This window comes from Syngnathus scovelli, chromosome 3 (genome assembly GCF_024217435.2).
Source record: "Syngnathus scovelli strain Florida chromosome 3, RoL_Ssco_1.2, whole genome shotgun sequence".
Classification (NCBI taxonomy): Eukaryota; Metazoa; Chordata; class Actinopteri; order Syngnathiformes; family Syngnathidae; genus Syngnathus; species Syngnathus scovelli.
The window spans coordinates 13,495,925-13,512,690 of NC_090849.1; the positions used below are offsets into that span (position 1 = coordinate 13,495,925).

Here is a 16,766-nt window from a genome sequence, read left to right on the forward strand (position 1 = left end):
CACTAGTAGGCATTTGCATTTTGATGATGATGATGATTCCAGGCATGGAAATATTTTTTTTAATTTGAACTAATACCATGGGAAGCGAGGGAGAGAGCATGTTGTTGTTATGAGACAGTCACTAACTACTCCACATGGGAACGTTTTACCTTGGAAACGCAGGTCCTTAAAAACACAGATCATCAAAAAGTCAAATTTATTGGAACAAAATGATTAAACCTTGGAAATGCAAAAAGAAACATTTGTTCCCTCTGTAGACTCATTGACAAAAATATTCACAATAAATGGTTCATTTGGGAGTACTGCATTGCTTAGCCAATGAGATCCAGCATGGTCCTGTTGCAGCAGTAAATTACATTCTGTTCAATCCAATTCCTTGATTTTGTGATTTTTACATGACCCTCTTGATTCCTTAAATGCAGAGTACCAATCGCAACCACACACTACTCACTCAAACATGGAAACAACCATTGCCTTGCATGCCCAGTGTGTTGGATTGCTGCTTGGACAAAAAATGAAATCAAATCAATCACAATTATGTTTTATTCAGGTTCACCATTACGAAATGCATCTCACCGGGGCAATCTGAGCGAGACAGTAGATTTACGTCTGTTGCTTTTTTGTGCGCAGCGCGGTACTTATGTTTATTAAGAAATATGACAAATTGTCTTCACTTTCAATGAAGTTACGAAGTGTTCCTCTTCATGATTGAAAATGTCAAAAAGATACTTAAAAGATGTGTTTGTTCTGATCTTACTATTAGGAAATGATTGTTAGCTGGAAAATGTTTTTTATCTGATAATTGCTTTTCTATTGTCAAGGTACACAAAACGTTTTAATGCTGTCCTGTCTGATGACGCAGCATCGGGTGTAACTGCAGCTTAGATATCTTGCTCAAGGACATTTCAAGATAGTCACAGGGGCTCCAGATCAAATGAACAACCCTCGACAGGCGAGACAACTGCTCCTGAACAAAGGGAATGAACGTTTCCTGAGGAGAAAACGAAAAGGAAGAAAATGGCGATATCCAAGACAATAATTAGTATTTGATTTCATAAAAACCTCCCTTGGCACTCTGAGGTCTTTCCATGTACTCACTGACCACAACATTAGGTACACTTGCATACATATTTTCATACATCATCAAAGTGAGCATCATTAGTGCTATCAAGTCCAGAATTTTTGAAACATCTCTTATATTTTGTCGCATCAGACAGTGCAGGTGTACCTGTGTCTTTACGTCACGTAAACAGCAGAGCGGGTGCCCTTTAAATGTTCAGCGCTGCTCTTTAGTCTCAATCATCTCTGCAGCAGTCCAAATAGAAGAGGGTTGGAGTTAATGTCACTGATCATAATGAATAACACTAAGATAGTTGATTTACCACAGTTTATTTTCCATAGAATATGTAACATCCCGTAAAAAGTTCACGTATGTAGATAGTATGTGAGCACACGATAAGAACACATCTGGGCAGGAAAAATAAACATTTCGTACAGGAATGCATTAAATGGATGATGAAAAGCTGGCTCGATATATGAGTGTGCAAGTGAGACAAGGTCTGCACTTGCTATTTATTTTTTTTATACATGTTTACTTTTCTGTGCAGTTAATCTAAATGCAATGGACTTCACAAATGAAAATCAAAAGTCCGTCTACTATTTTCTGGCACGGTGTGTGACTGTACATGTAGCACTTTTGTTTTGCTCTTTTACTTATCTACTCAATTTGATTGGTTAGTTCAATATAAATGAAAATCCTACAGGGACACGTGACTGGCAATAATCATGATAACAATATGCAAACCCAAAAAAGGCAGCAGAAAACTTGGGAATCGGCAGTTCTTCTCGCTGTTTCCCGGGCTCCGTTTTTTAGCCATTGGATTATTTCCCCTGACACAGCAGAGGTACCCAGACGAGGAGAAGTGACAAAAATACAGAATGCTTAATAGGATTAACAAATCATCAAAGTATTACCTCTAATACTCCTCAACAAGCAGAGCGGAACATTGAAAGTCAAGCTTGCTGTTCAGCCTCCTTGGCTAATTGAGGATATTGAGGCTTCGTTGGGTCCGAAGCTCATCAATCAATACAATTGTACCCTTACACTGTATTTCCATGGAGAAATATTTCATCACCATTACCCTGGGTCCTGAATGCTCTACAGAAGATACCATTATTACCAATTTCCTCCAACATAGTCTGTCTTATGTTTTGTAAAGTCTGTTGACTATTTAATAGTGTGTGCTGCTCACTGGCGGAGGGAATCGGTACGGGGGAAGGACGCTCACTGGGCCCCGTTGGTACCCGCTTGGCCTCAGAGCGTCCATCTCCTGATTGTGGGGCTCCAGGTTGACGTGCAGGTGAGCATGGCAGTAGTCCAGCACTGATGGCTCACAACCGTACGTCAGGGCTCTCAACTGCAGCGGAATCTACAAGAGTAGACAAAGTGCAAAAAGAAGAGGAGCACACCCGTGAGCTTTCTAAATCAGTCCATAAGTCCTCCATTCCAACATTTTGATCCGCTCCAAGAATATTTGAAATTGGCTTCATTTGCTCATGGCACTGTGCTGTCATTAATGCAGTCTTGGCTGGTGATACGGAGCACGCCGCAAGACTTGAAATATGTGCCGCTCAAACACCAACTTTCAACTGGAATGATTTATACGTAAGATGAAAGCCTTGTGCAAGAGTGCACACATACTTTTTGCCCTCTTTTAAATGGAATCAAGGCTCCATTTAGAAGAGAGTGCTTATTATATTAGCACTTAGCTGATTCCTGCATTGGGGGTATTTAGATTTACCTGCAAGTGAGGTCAGGCTTGTATCAATTGAATGGCACAGAGGTGTCTGCCTAATGAATGAATGAACCATTATACTCACCTGCACACCATGACATCTAGTATAGTTTTCTCTGCAAGTCTTGGGCTGCCATGAGCTTGATGTCACACTGACCTTTTTCTTTTTCGTAGCGGATTTAGAGCAATCGAGTCTTCCGAATTGTTGCTCAGATGTTTTGTCTCAACTTTAAATTTTGCCATAAGTCTATGTGTGGATAATATTGAACCGTCTCAGCCATGATCATCTCATGTACGTTTCACTGCATGCTACACAAATATTTGCATGCCTTGTATGATAATCTTCTATTTTATCCAGAGAATAAATAATATGGTCCTTTTGTAACATCATACCTAAGGGTGCCCAAGACTTTTTTCACAGTAGCGCATATGCAAATTTCATTTAAAAGCAGAGCACTGTACTGGATTGTTTTATAATACGGGCACATCACGGACTATACAGCAACAAGTACAACACAGAATGATAGACAAAGGGAAACAAGCTGATAATCAGACTAGAACAACCACAGACACACAATAACGTATCATATAATTTTAAAAACAACATCGGAAGCAATGTATCATTTCAGTCAGCCAGCCACTCAGTTATTAAATACATAGCAGTGTTTCCTTTTATGGAGAATGATGAATGTACCACGCATTGTATTGTTTGTTCTTTGTTCCTGTATTATACAAGTACACGTCTCGAGAGGCTTTTTAAAGTCCCCTCATGTAAAAATCACTGCTCACTATCACAAATGTGCAGAGGGACATCTATTATTAAAAGTTCTGTCTCTGGATTATTTGTTCAAACCACAAAAGGATTGACTTAAGACTAATTTGATTCCCTATTCTGTCTGTATCTAGTGTTGGTCAAGATTCACAATGCCATCAGCAGTCCAATCTGGCTTTGTTTGTTCACTGCTTAAATTGGAAGATTAGTCAGAAACACCTTTTTGTCTACGTCTGAACTTTGCACACTCCTTCCGAAGGAGTAATGAAATGTAAATACGCAGATGTAAAAAATAAGGCAAGTCTCTGCGTGTCTTTATCTGGGCTTCCTTTGTGCAAATTGCTGAGGAAACATTTAGGCTTGTTTTCTCCAATTAATGGAACCGTAAAAGTCAAGGCTGTAAGTGGTGAAGTCGATATAAATGTGTTTGGTTTAGGCAATCGCCTTTTTCGCTTGCTCTACAACTGTAGTTGGCAATGCACTTTCAGCCTTTATCTTTATTTTGTGCCTTGTCTGTTTAGCTTCTACATTGCTAGCAAATCCAAAGGAGCCATAAAATAACCTGAGTTGACATTACTGAGACAATAAACAGTTTTCTCCCCATCACTATGAAATTCAAAGGAGCTTTACACAACTGTAAATACATGACTAAAAAAACATTGAACGTTCAACCGCATTTTCATGATTATGGTTTAAAAAAAAAAACTTTAGAAAACAAAATTAGATCTGTAATTTTTTCCCTTTCCCCCCAAAAAACAAGAGATATACACAAAATGAGTTTTTGTACAGTTTGTCATCTTTTTCCTCATTTGCATGCTTTAGCTCATTAGCACTACTGAATAAGTACAATTGAAGTTGGAGCTTAAACTAGAAAACCACTGGCATACTGTACCCGGGGTAATGTCTGGATTTTTTTTAATGAGTCAATAAAACAAAAATGATTCCATTTACAACCTTGTACCTGTTATGTTCACTTGTGTGACACTGCCCAATGGAAAAAGTTGAGGGTTCGCACAGATGCCAGGAATGGAAGAAGTAAGCGCAGTCAAGCTGCCAAATGCTATTAGAGCGTGAGTGTACTCTATATTCAATGATCTCTTGACACTTGATTTCTTAGAGCACCTCTAACTGCGAAACATGCCCAATTCGCACTTGCTTTTCACATCTTTACCTGATCCCCTTTGCACTGACTGAGTACTCAATATTCCAGGGTCTTCTGTCGAAGCCCAAGCGATTCTCCTAACTTGTAAATCACCTTGGGTACGGATGTTTGCCAAGTGAGAGCAGGTAAATGCACCGCATATAAATCGGTGACTGACTTTCAAAATGCCTCGATAGCTTTTAACATTCAATTGACTTGGGAAGTCGTTGAAAATTGGTCGACATCTTGCTTGTGTTTTCTTTTCCTACTGTTTCTTTTAGAAATAGTAACTGTGGTTTTGTCAGCAATATCAACACTTGGATGCCATTGATTTGCCCTGATGAGGGAGCATCCTACAAAATGTCAAGTCATTTTCAATCTTTTCAAATTAAGATGAGGATCAATAAATAAAAAAATAAAAAACGTTTTATACTGCATGCTCTCCAATTTCCAAATGACATTGTTTTGTATTTCTTATAAGGCGTTCCTTCTTAAGACGACAAAACGTGTACATATCTGCAAGGCTCTTCTGCAACTTAGTGCAAGTAAAAGCCTTTTTGGCCAAGCCAGCAGAGTGTGCATTTAGCTTTTAATTAGGAATAGAGGGGAATGTTGGCTGTTATAGGAGGACCTTTCAGAGGTGAGTCATTCACTTCTACAGTTGGACAGCTGCCAACAGCTGCAAAGGGCTTAAGGATGCATACATTCAATTTTGCCCGGGGCATAATCGACATATCCACAACTTTAATAGTTGAGGAGGATCTACCCGGTAGAGGTGTAAGGTACAAATGCATATAGGATGAAATAAAATCTCTTGCCTTCAATAGCTACAGCATTAAACAATAGTTTTTATTCCTCCTTTTAATGTGTGACAGTGATGGTTTGTGTGCAGCACCCCTGTGTGGGAACCCCTACTTCGTATGCCTACTTGGTGTCCTACCTGACAACAATTAGTATTTTGTTGCAGAGGATGTCGAGGGATGGTAAGTGGTGAGGGTGTGTAGGCACAATTTTCTTTCAACTTTTTCTCCTTTTTTGCACAGCTGCCCAGTTTTGCCCAGAGTAGCATGCTGGAGCTTTTCTTGTTTTTATTTGGGCTGGTGACCACTGGTAGCCCCATTAAGCAGGATACGACAGCCCTGGATTTGGGCTGGTCCAGTGTTGGCTCCACTTATTTTACTTTTGGTAGGGGTCTCTTGTCCTCATTGTTTGTTGGAACCTATTTTTGCTTGGGCAATATAAAGCCGTGGCATTTTGACTTCACTCCTCTTTTTCTCTGGTGTCCTTTATATGTTGTGGACTCTTCATGAGCCAAAGAGTCCGTAACACTCCAAATAAGTCATTCAATAGTGAGTCGTTGGCTATTAGCCAAGGTAATAAAAAAGACATCAGACCCATTGTTAGGGTTGATAGATTATTTTGATCGTATGATTATGTTGGAATATAGACTATAATGATGAAACAAACTTGTCCTGTACTCACAATGCAGTAAAATAAAGTGCTTGCACCCTCTGCTTGTTAGACCAGCTGCAGAAAAAGCAATCAAAGTTGTTCTGTTTACATTAGATCGTAAAACACCCCCTGCTCTGATTTGACCAGAGGCCGAGGGGTTCACCAAACCTATCTACTCTCAACCCCCACCCCGCTTCTCTCAATAAATATGCTCTTGTAGGAGGCCTAAATCAGACTTCGTTCGAACATCGCTGTATGCACAGAGATGAACGTTTTCTCCACTTGCAAGTGCTAAAAGGGCATACTATCTCCCGTGTGATTCTTGCAAATAAGTTAGAGTGAGCACCACTCTAACACCTATCTTTTCTATATGAGAGCAACATCCCCGAATCTTTTTCGGGTGCTGTTATATACATTCAGACTGTACAATGCCATTATATCCCCTTAAAATTTTACGATGCATGTCTTTGCTTCTGCAAATGGCCCTCACCTCCAATAAATTTTGTATTGCTGGTCTTTCATTACCTGGAGGTGAAAGGTTCTCAGAAATCTCCATTATGCATTTTTTTTAAAGCACCTAAAACCTTGTTAACATCATTTTGGTACATCTTGTTGATGAAATGTATCTACACATCGATGTGGGAGGAAATGCTTTCGCACGCTGGGCACTTTCTCTCATCATTTGCTATCACTACTCACCCCCGCAGGCACTTGCTACTGACATCAACATGAAGTGTCACAAGAGGCTTCCAAGACATCAATGCCACCAACGTAAGTACTCTTAAGGATGATTTCTAAATTAAGAACAGTTTTGGTACATGCAAGAGAACAGCAACTGCTTATCCACGTACTTATGGCCTTGATTTGCGCATACATGGAAAAATGGGCGAAAACTTGATTGCTCATTCAAACAGACGTGGAAGCCGAGCTAGCAACTGGCCCGATGCACTCACAACTGCAACTGCTAAACATGCCAAATTGCCATGCAGATGATTTTGTGTGTTTTGGGGAATTATTACGGCAGACTAATTTAGCACTTGCACGTGGGCATATTAAGGGATTTGAGGGCCGACTCATTCATGGGGTCCTCCACGTCCCTTCCCTGCTACCGTGTGAATGTGAGAAAATGATCCTATTTTCTCAGCTAGATACAGTCCTTAAAATATTTATTGAGAATTGAAAGACATGTTTCACTGTAAACTTGTTAAATATGTATTTTGTATTTTATTGCATATACATATGGAGGAGCATTACACCACTCCGTATGTGACATTAGGTGATAATGGCACAATAAATTATCCTGAGCAAAAGTGCAACCCATTATCAGAATACCCTAATGAAGACAAAGGATTTCTGCCAAAACATGTCAGGTAAATAACAACCTGTAAAACCTCTGAGGTAGAAGAATTATGAGACTAAGAATACCTTGTGGTCACAATAGCAATAAAAGGTTGTTGTCTAATGTAATACAACATGTGCTATAATGTTCAAAATATATTTTACTGACTTTAATATTCACTATGTAATTACATCTTCTTTCAAAACCATTTGTCAAAATAACCATAATCCTGCAGATGTGGGGATTTATCATCCCCTAATGCTGCTCATCCTATTTTCATCAGAGCACACTGAGAAACAAAAAATGTGCTTTTTTTCTGGTACAGGTAGAAATAACCCTGATACTTTGAGCTGGGATACTCGTGCACAAGGTGTTTAAATGCTTACCTCGTGAATCTGTTTGTCTGTGCCTACATCTGCACATAAAGGTGATAAGGTTTCTGGTTGAAACAACTTAATATTGTATGTTTAGAATAATACAAATCAGTTGAATCTGATTTTGCTTTCAAACTATAAAAAAGGTGGCACAGTGAGCCTGAGTTAACACGTCGCGTCACAGTTCAGAGGTGTGGCGTTCGATTCTGACTCTGGCCTTCCTGTGTGGCGTTTGCATGTTCCACTCTACTCTGGTACTCCGGTTTCGCCCAGATTCCAAAAACATGCAACTCCAAATTGTCTGGAGTTGTACTTGTGAGTGCGGGTGGTTGTTCGTCTCTGTGTGCCCTGCGATTGGCTGGCAACCAGTTCAGGGTTTAGCCCGCCGAATGCCCAAAGTCAGCTGGGATAGGCTCCGGCACGCCTGCGACCCTCGCGAAGAAAAGCGGTTCAGATGAAGGATGGATGAATAGATGGATTGTTTTCTAACATGCATAAATACAGCTGTCGTCGATGCCATTCAGCTAATCTTTATGACAAGAAAAGTAAAACTGCTGCACTGGCTTTTTCCCTCTGGAGGGAAACCTACAGTTATCCACTTTGATCATATGCCAGAACATGTTATCACGTACACAAATGCATAAAACTATCTTACATAAAATGGGTAAATTATTTCTGTCTGTTTTCCGATGCAAACATGACTGCAAAACAGTGCAGCATAAACCCCGTCCGTGTTGGATTTCTTTGGCACCATACTTGTTTATCTTTGACTTTTACCATTAAAGCAATAAAATTAATCACGGAAAGTGTCACTTCTTCTCTTTAAAGTGACTATAATCACAATTTACACTCACTGGCTACAACATGCACACTCTAATGAAATCCAATACAAGAGCTGGAAGTATTATTACATGCCTAGGGTAAAAAACTGCATACAGTGTTGATGGCACTCAGCTTCCAACCTCCTGAGATGTCAAATATTGGACCAGAATTTCTTCAAAGCCATCTGGAAGTCGTACTACATGGCCTCGCCGAACTTCTCCCATGCCTGTGGGAGCAACCACTAGAGCTGAATTCCGCTTGGCCTTCTAGTATGATAGCTGTATGCGGAGTCCCACAGGCCGAAAAGGCAGAGAGGACTCCTTCAACTTGAGGACATCCCTCACCGCCGGTGTCCACAAACGGGTTTTGGGATTGCAATCACAACACACACAATGCCCACCTTAAGGCCACAGCTTCAGTCGGCCGCTTCAACAACAAAGTACAGAACATGATCCACTAAGACTCAACCTCCCCCATCTCTCCCGGGAAAAAGAAAAGGTGTTAAGAAATAAATAACATGTAATAGAAAGTGACAAAGAATAAATTATTTTGACAGCCATTTTAGAGTATTTTTTTCATACATCACACAAGGCCAAACCATTACATTTATCAGTCTCCTTCATTCCACAAGGGGATATTGTTGCAAATCAAAAGATAATGCAGCAAGCACAAACGCATTATGAGGCCTCGACTGACAAACTCATGCTTAATGATAATACAGTACAGTATAATCTCCTTCGTTGAGACCGAATGGTCATTGTTTACCCGCTTGGCTGCCTTAGGAAAAAAGGCATTATTATTTTGTTTGACAGGCAAGATATCAAACCGTTTCTGCACACCGGTTGCACAAGGGTTTTAATAAAGACTGCAATTGGTATGCTGAGGTGAGTATTCTGCCTTATGATGTCAATACCAGAATACTGATTGACATTGTCAGAAAGAATTTTATTTTATTTTGTAACAAATATTGTGGTTGTAGTTTACAGTGGTAAGAAATCACACAGCATCTATCTCATGCTGTATTCTGTAGTGATGGGAAAATGAAGCTTCATATTACTTCATGAACCTGTTGTGTTTTTTTTAGTCTTCTATATGGCACTGTTGGTTTAACTTTTAAGAAATGGGTTTCAGAAATGACAATTTGCGTTACATTCCAGACCACCATCGTAATAGACAAAATCGGCAAAATAGTGACTAAATATTTATTACATCATTCATCTGTATTTTTAAGATTCATTCAAGGATTCAAATAATTCTATTGCCATACCTGCATCACACGATATGGTACCAATACAAAACAAAAACACGTATAACACAATACAATGTACAAACTAACTAGGTAATGTTATGGTGCTCATACATGAGTTAAATTCACAACCTTTGCAGGAAAGGAGTATGACTTGGTAAATTGGCTACGATAGATAGTCACTTGTGGGCTTACTAGGGTGAGACAAGCAAAGTGTCGAGAAGACGTACCTCAATTTTTCAGAATTAAATAGCTGGTGGATAAAATGCATGTCATTGGAATAGTTTTTATTTTCCTTTTTGTTTGCGATCCGAGTCCAAATGATGCACGGCTCACTACTGGACCGCGGGACCGTCGTTGGGGACCACCGCAACAAATATGTTCTACTTAACCTTGAACTAAATTCCCAAAACATGAGTCAAATTAAATCATTTTGTTCCAAGTGGGAGCAATGGACAACGCTCTGAGAGCAAAACAGCCATAACCGTCTCATAAAATAAAACCACTTAGCCATAAATACTGAAGCATTCATTTGGAGTCTAGACATCAAAACAAAGGCAGGTTAATATTCACTCTCTTTTGCGTTCTGGTCAGATCAAATCATTAGAGGACTATCTGCATTCCAAATAAATTCATACTAGGGATGATTCACATTTTATATTTACACTTTGAGCAAGTATTTCATACGACTGCACGTGATAATCTGAGGTGGTCTAGTCACGTGCTACATGTGTTTTCTGCTGTATATACAGAACATAAATTACAACATATATTTAATATTAGCTACAGGATGCACATACAGTATTCCAAGAATGGGAGGATGTTCAGATGTAAAGAGAGTGGCAGCAAATTGAGTCAAATTTAGAGTCTAAATGGCGCCCGACACCAATTTTGTCACTTTGTGTCATAAGTAAATAAATTAACTACCTTTGAAGCTAGAAAATTGTTGTGGAGATGCGGCCCTTCAATCACTGATTAGAGGTATAGAAAATAGAACTGACATTTATACCGATATGACCTTTTCTCTCACGTGCACCTTGGATGTGCGATTCAAACTGCTCCAAATAACAGAAATATTTTGATCAGAATATTTATAAAAATAAGAACATGTGATTTAATGTTTTATTATCAGCATTTTGGAATTTAATAGAAATGGGGGCGGAAAAAGAATGGTAAGCTTTTTTTTTTATAGATATTGTACAGTTATTTGACCTTTCCCCTTTTACAAAAAGCATCTTGAATCTGCATTAATCCAATGTAATCCTAAATAATCCAGAAGACTTTTAAACATAATGACTGAAACGGGGTCACTGAAAAGTGCTTGCATGTACAGATGTCCATCTCCCGTTGTTGAAATATACAGTATCAAGCTATCTCTGCATAGTTCTAGAAGATGCAACTCCAAACTCCACACATGTAGACCGGAGCTAGAATCAAAACCTACACATCAGGACTGAGAGGTGGCTGTGCTAACCAGTGCCACACCATGCTGCCTCAGAAGACAACATTATGTAAAAGAAAAAAAATTCTTTAGTGCTCTTAAATGCCTCAGGTGATTGTTTTTTCCACAATATGAGCACTGTTTACAGAGCAGGTTTTTACATACTGCCACGTTATCAACCTTGGCATTGTATATAATTGATGGTAAAAATATAGATTTTCTCTTTCCCTTTTTCTGCTGAAGTATATTTCCGACTCTAGATTTTTAGTTTAACTTATAAAGTACATGAGTTCAATTATTAACTGTATTTTTTTACCAATCTTTGCCCCCCTCTTTTTCCGTACCATCAAACCTGTATTAATTACTCAGTGTCAATACTTTTACCACCTTTGTAATAAAGATACAATAAAATCCCATTACTTTAAAAGAAACACTTTTAAGTGTATACCATTAACAATATATCTGATACACGTGTTCTTAAATTTGCAGTCATATATATATATTTTTATTGTTATTTATTTTATTTAAATATTTTCATGCTGCATAAATGTCCCCTTGTTTAGAACTGCAAATGTTGTGTAGCCACTGCTCTCAGCACCAGAGTGCGGGCTTTTCATTCCAGTCCAGTTGCCATGGCAATAACTGAAAAGAATGGGGCTGTATGTCCAACTCTTCATGCTGTGGAAGACTGTGTGTTGAGGATGCGCTTGTATTTTATTTGTTGTACTCTTTCATTATGTGGGCACGCCGACATCAAATCTTTACTATTGACCAGATAGCACACGCTCTAACAACTACACACATCATTGTCCTGCTCTAAATCTGATCTCCTCTCAAACATCGGATTAGTCGAAGAACCAACATGCTTACGTTTGGTCACATAGTACAGCCGAGACAATGAACTACACTGGGGAGGATCAGATTTGTGTGATCCCTTTCGGACACATCGTCTACCTTGAAAAGGCCAAGAGGCCATCTGTTTACTCTAAGTGCCACTGTATGAAATAGCCTCTGACACTGAATAGCATTTCCATTACAGGGCTCCTCGATAGATAGAAGATAGATATAAAACATTTATTCATTCATCTTCTGAAGCACCTATTCTCACGAGGGTCCAATAATAATAATAATAATAATAATAATAATAATAATAATAATAATAATAATAATAATAATAATAATAATAATAGAATGATAGCATATATAGATCATGATTAGTCATCAAAAATACATGTAAATGAAGCTGAACAAGTACCTTACTGATAGTTGCAGAGTGCAGCAAATGTGAGCAAAAAGACTGAAGGTAAAAAATATTTTGTAGTAGTACATTTAATGGACACACTAACAAGAAAGCCACTTTGCACCCACTAATAGGCATATTTGCTGCTGCATTGTCGGGCCTGTCTTAAATATTAGAGACGAAGCAGATGGTGGCATGAAGAGCCACAGGTAACACCCAGTGCATCATTTTTTTGGCCATGCATCTCTCTCATCACTCACTCAGTATTCTAATCATTGTGGCTTTCAGCCAAACATTGTCATTGCTGTAGTGATTTTGCATGGCACTTGCAAGAGATTAGTTGTCAACAGTTTTTCCCCCTTGGATTTCCTCATTGCAATTAATTGTTAGACTGTGGGCGATGCTATTGTCCTTGTTTATTTCATGCCTGAGCCAACTACATGATTTTTATTCTCGACAAACTGCTGGCACCTTGAAATGCATCACTACCATGGCAGATGTGATGATGGCATTTCCAAAATATGTCACATTACGATAAAAGACATGTAGTAAATCTCCAAATCACATATAGCCGCCTTTATGCACAATATTTGGGTAAGAAATGCTTTGCAGCTTTCTTGGTCATCTCGCTGTGTTCTCATCAGAGCACAGATGACCGTTTTGTTTTCAGCTAAAATGCGTTTCCATGGGTCCCTGTGCTCATCTCCTCTGTCTCCTTGTATGCCTTCCTCTGCTTAACTAGTTACTCTGCAGTCACATCAGTTTGATGGCCCACTTTATTAAGATAAATGAGTCTTATCTAGCCTGTGTGCATGTCATATAGCCTATTGTAGGTAGGTTCATCAGCTATCACCTTGAGAAGTCCGACAGCATGTCTCTGGGGGGTCACCTTGGAGAACAAGTTCCCAGTGCCACTGCAAATATTCGGTTAATCTGACAAACAAGGATGTCTCAGTTAGTCCGTCTGTCTTTTTCGGACAAATCTCACCTCTACGTATTTCCGCTCTCGAAGCCCTGCAGAATTGAGAGACACTAAATGATTGCAATATCCAGTGAGCTCGAATTGATAATTCAACAATGCTCACTAGAGCAACGATAACAGGCAGATTAAGGGCTGACTATTAATCTGCTACATTCACCAATCACATTAACTCCTAAAGAGGTCTCGCCTGAAAGCCGCTGTCTTATTTTTAGCCTGGACAGTGAGGAGACTGTAAAAAGAGCAACTTGTGTCTTAGTCAGACAAAGCTGATTAAAGTTCCTGCACTAATAGAATTACATTGTTTGTTTTGTACGGTTTTAGTTGACTCTGGCCACTTTCATCAAAGCAGTTTCCTGCAGGTCACATTTTCCAGTCACCATGGTCTTGTCAGGCCGCCCCTGGTTTTGCTATTTTGTTTGCCTTTTGGTAATTTTGAAAAAAGGTTAGTAAAATAAAACAATAAAAAGACAGATTCTGGTTGCAGGAAAGGGGATTGCAGATTTACTATACAGTAAAATTTGAAAGTGGGTTGTGCAGATGCCAAAGGGAGAAAACGATTAAATTTTTGTGAGATCTGGATAAAAATGCAAATAGTTGTAGTCAATATTGAATGAATGGAACAGCCCGTCCTCCAGGATTACAATGACACCTTCTGTTAGTCATCCTCCACGTTGCCTACTAACTGACTGATTATACGTGTTGTTAGACAAAGAGAGTTTTTACACAGTGCTTTAGAAACGTCAATCACATCTTTTTTTTTCTTTCCCACCCTCCCAGTGTCCCTTTGATTTGTAACATGTGACTTGTTTAATCCACAAATCACACAATCACCAACCACCAAAGATCAGCACCTGATTTTAGGAAGCCAAGAAAATGATTGTTGGTGATGGAAAAAAAACCCCCAAAAAACGCACCATAATATTCTGTATGGTCATGCTTTACGAACTACAGGAGAAATAGAAAGACTCTTTCCTAATTTGTAAGTACAAAATATATCCTACTGGCCATTGTTGTCACAAGGCATTGATATTCTTAGACACCCTCGTCAAGCAGTGTTCGATGCTTGCATCCTAATTCATGATTTATTTTTGTCTGACAGCTGGCATATGGATGTCACCTGCCGAGTGACGATTGTCTCTTCATGCAGGAGGCATGGTGCTGGAGAACTTTGGTTCAAATAAGGCCACCGATCTCATTTCATGGAGCAATGAGATGATTATGGTGGCAGGCCACAGGGGCCTCTGATATATTAAATGGCTTCCTCAGAACCACAATAAAGACCAACTGGATTTCAGATGAACGGGGGAAAGTGGAGGGAATGAATCGTTTAGAAAATGAGGCAGTGATGACAAAGAAAAAGAAGGATGCAAGTATTATTGAAATTGGAGGAAATTATACCCTTATTTAGACACACATAGATCGACCAGTGGCCGTGTAGAAATGATTGTCAAAGCTAATGTGCAAATTTGTGCGATGTGAAAATCCCAGTCTACTTAGACTGACTTGTTGCTGTGACATTTGACAATATGGTGGACAAATATCTAGTAACCCAATTAATTTTGATTTTGAATGTCAACTTTAAGACAAATTGTTGAATATCTGGGTCAGAAACCATTTACAAGTAAAAGCTACTTTCTTTAAATGTGGAATTCACGAACCCTGTGAAATCAGGTCTTGGGTGGAAATAAACATCTCACATGTAAAAGCATTAATGATGTGAAAGCAAAGAGGAGATTGATTTTTTTTTTTTCTAGATTACACTGCTGAAGGTGATGAACCATGATTCAGAGAGATGTTATTTGGTAGGCGGTATCATTGCAGCATGCGCACACCTTTTTGATGAAGTAAAACCTCACACCTATCTGCTTCAATTTCTAACTACACTATGTGGAAAGTGTTGAAAATGGAAGAGGACATGGTGTTATTCTCAAAGATTTGGGAGTGTATTCATCCAAATGTTTGCCCTTTCACCCAGAAGAAAATTTAAAGCCAGACTTGGCTCTTAATGCTCTAATTATAGGGTAATAGGACTAAAGTCAGGATTCTCCCAAAAAAAAAGAACCATACTCAACCATGCTTTATTGGTCCTTCTCCTCCAGAGTTATGCTTGGACAGAACGTGACCTCTAAACTGTCCACTCAGTGTTGAAAGCATACAATTATCTGCAAAATAAGATTAAGGGGGAACCCAGGTCTAGCTGACCGCTTGAGTAATAATACTATTTGCCTATGAGATGTGTCTCAATAATTTTGTCAGCATATGCAACTCTCCCTGAAAGTTTTGTTATGCCAATTTATTTCTCCAATTCAGCAATACCATTTGAAGTTATATTATATTCTATATAGTCGTAGAGCACAGCTCCGGTAAATGGTTGGGATGCTGAGCCAAAAAATTGCTAAATTCCCTGTAATATTGCAATAGAGGAATCGTATTTAAAAGAGCAAAGAGGAGTTTCACTTTTGAGTTGCACACTCCAAATTCTTTACAACAGTCACTTCTGAAAGACCAATGAGAAGGACCCTGGAGTCTTGGCTTGGCCATAATATGAGGTATGATTCGCCCATTCTTGAAGTTCATTCACTTACTCCTTCACAGGTTAAGCAATAATAGAGTCATAACCTTTTTCATCTCTTGCTGGTCACCACAAACAGTGAAAAGCATCTGCGGAGCACGTGTGCGATTGTGCAGGACCTTGCCTTGTTTTCATCAAGTGGCTTTCCTCAGGACGCTCTGGTCTGCTCCCCGACTCCCAACCTTTACCACCCCCGTCCTTACACTAGACCTCGAACTAACCAACTCCTCAGTGGGACTTTTTTCATCCCAAGTGAGACCTCACCACTAAGGCAACCGAAAAAGATATCAGAGCAATTTCAATTGTCTCTTATGGATGAAAACCACCTGTAGGGATGAGCGCTGCCACCATGCAGTGAAAACTATTTTCACCCACTTGTATCAGCAATCTTGTCCTTTCAGTCGAAGCTCATGACCACAGGAGAGAGGGGGAATTTACATCGACCGACTCGCCCTCGGCTCTCACTTAACCACAACAGTTGGCTATTATACATTCACTCCACTGCATTAACTCAAATAACCTTTGGGATAAATTGTACTTTTCAGACTAGGTTTATTGCAACAGACTTTTTTACTTTTATTTCAATACTT

At 39.2% G+C, this 16,766-nt stretch overlaps 1 protein-coding gene across 1 annotated transcript in view; it reads right to left on the bottom strand.

Moving 5' to 3' along the window:
* Window positions 1-525: 525 nt before the first annotated feature.
* LOC125994437 (leucine-rich repeat transmembrane neuronal protein 4) overlaps window positions 526-16,766 on the bottom strand; it is a 35,266-nt gene continuing 19,025 nt past the window's right edge. The window contains exon 5 of the mRNA XM_049763774.2: window positions 526-2,429. Coding sequence (XP_049619731.1) covers window positions 2,232-2,429 — 198 coding nt within the window. The 3' untranslated portion in view covers window positions 526-2,231. The remainder of the gene's footprint in view (window positions 2,430-16,766) is intronic.